At 39.1% G+C, this 1,787-nt stretch overlaps 1 protein-coding gene across 1 annotated transcript in view; it reads right to left on the bottom strand.

Annotated features, from left to right (window-relative positions):
• The window catches only part of LOC111795815 (putative indole-3-pyruvate monooxygenase YUCCA8), a 1,874-nt gene extending 436 nt beyond the window's left edge, over window positions 1-1,438 (bottom strand). Inside the window, exons 1-3 of the mRNA XM_023678407.2 lie at window positions 649-1,438; window positions 170-541; window positions 1-42 (exon numbers count right to left, since the gene is read on the bottom strand). The exon at window positions 1-42 is cut by the window's left edge and continues 436 nt beyond it. Coding sequence (XP_023534175.1) covers window positions 1-42; window positions 170-541; window positions 649-1,317 — 1,083 coding nt within the window. The 5' untranslated portion in view covers window positions 1,318-1,438. The remainder of the gene's footprint in view (window positions 43-169; window positions 542-648) is intronic.
• Window positions 1,439-1,787: the final 349 nt, after the last annotated feature.

Here is a 1,787-nt window from a genome sequence, read left to right as displayed (position 1 = left end):
TTCAGTCTTTGGGAACCCGTTTTTCGCGAAGAATTCCTTTTCCTGAAACATTAAAATTTCCAAAACAAGATTAGATTTTGTTTTTTTTTTTTTTTTAAATGGTCGGACAAATAACATAGTATTATACAAAACAGAGGATTCGAATATTTCTCTCTTTATTTTCTCTCACCTGAAGCCAAAATGGAACATTGCTTCTGTATCCAGTTGCCAAAAGAACTGCATCGATGTCCATTGTTTCGCCATTGATGAACTCAACTTGCTTCTCGGTGAATCTTTTGATCCCTGGAACAACCTCAATATCTCCGGATCTGATTTTGCTGAGTGCTCCAATGTCCAAAACAGGGGTTTTTCCTGTCGTGTTCTTGAGCTGCAATGGCCCCATTGATGGCCGCTTTATCCCATATCTTTCTATATTTCCAAGCACAAACCAAGCCAAAATCAGTATCAATTTATCCACAAGCCAAAGTGGAAGCCATTTCATCAGCAAAACAGCCAATTCGAAAGTCGATTTTCCAAGAATCTCCCTCGGTAGAACATGAACCTATAAAATTACACAAAAAAAAAATGTCAGAAAATTAAAATCAAACAAAAACCCATTTGAAATCTCAGCTTAAAGAATTCAAAAAATTAATTTTTTTTTGTTCTTACCGAGCTTCGAACCACCATTGATGGAGAAGCTTCATGATTGCAAAGGTCCAGAGAAACTTCCATACCGGAATTCCCACAACCCACAACCAAAACTTTCTTCCCTTTAAACCTTTCGCCGGATTTATAATCGGAAACATGCAAAACCTCGCCGGAAAATTGGTTGAGACCATCAATTTCCGGCGTGACACACTCTGCATTCTCGCCGGTGGCAACCACAAGCCAGCGGCAAATGTACTCAACCTCGCCGGAGATGGACTCTGTTTTGACACGCCAAAGGCCACTGGTTTCATCATAGCGAGCCAATTGAACGCTTTCATTAAACTGTGGTTTAATTTCGAATTTCTGTGTGTAGCTTTCGAGATACTGAATGAATTGCTTCTTGGAAGGGTATTCTGGGTAATCTTCAGGAAATGGAAGCCGAGGAAGCTGGCAAAATTGCTTGGGAAGATGAAGTTTAAGCCTATCGTAAGTTCGCTTTTGCCACAACGAAGCTATGCAATCAGCTCTTTCGATGACCACAAACGGAACGCCTTGTTCTCTCAAACAAGCCGCCGTCGCCAGTCCCGACGGTCCGGCGCCGACAATCACCGGACCGTTAACCCAAACACACCGGTTCTGAGAGAACAAATAGCCTTCATGATCGACAGGATGAAGCAAATTGAACTCCATTTTTTTCCTTCTTCGTTAAAAAATATGTTTTTGTTTTGTGGATTTTGAGACAGAGAGAAAAAATTAGAACAAGAGAGAGAGAGAGAGAGAGAGAGAGAGAGAGAGAGAGAGAGAGATTGGGTTTCTTAGAGAGAGAAGAAAGGGTTTGATTTGGAATGATGAAAGGAGGTTGAGAATGGCTATAAATAGAGCAATGGATGCATGTGATGGAAGTGAGGAGGTAGGGAGGGAGGTTTTAGAGTGTCATTCTCAAATCATAAGACTTTGGGTCTCTTTAATTATTTAATCATAAGATATGCTTTTCATATTATTTTAATACACCTTAGTGCACTCTATACTATGCTTTACAAAAATAAAAACATATATTTTTAATTATTCATTCACACCCTCCTTAAAATTGTAAAATCAAAAATAAAAATAAATGGTATGATGTGACATATTTTGGTTGGTTGACAATGAATCTTCACCCT

The sequence above is a fragment of the Cucurbita pepo genome, chromosome 5, assembly GCF_057944985.1.
Source record: "Cucurbita pepo subsp. pepo isolate OVF chromosome 5, ASM5794498v1, whole genome shotgun sequence".
Taxonomy (NCBI): domain Eukaryota; kingdom Viridiplantae; phylum Streptophyta; class Magnoliopsida; order Cucurbitales; family Cucurbitaceae; genus Cucurbita; species Cucurbita pepo.
Note: the sequence above shows the minus strand (reverse complement) of the source record. Positions and strands in the feature narration are given on the sequence as shown.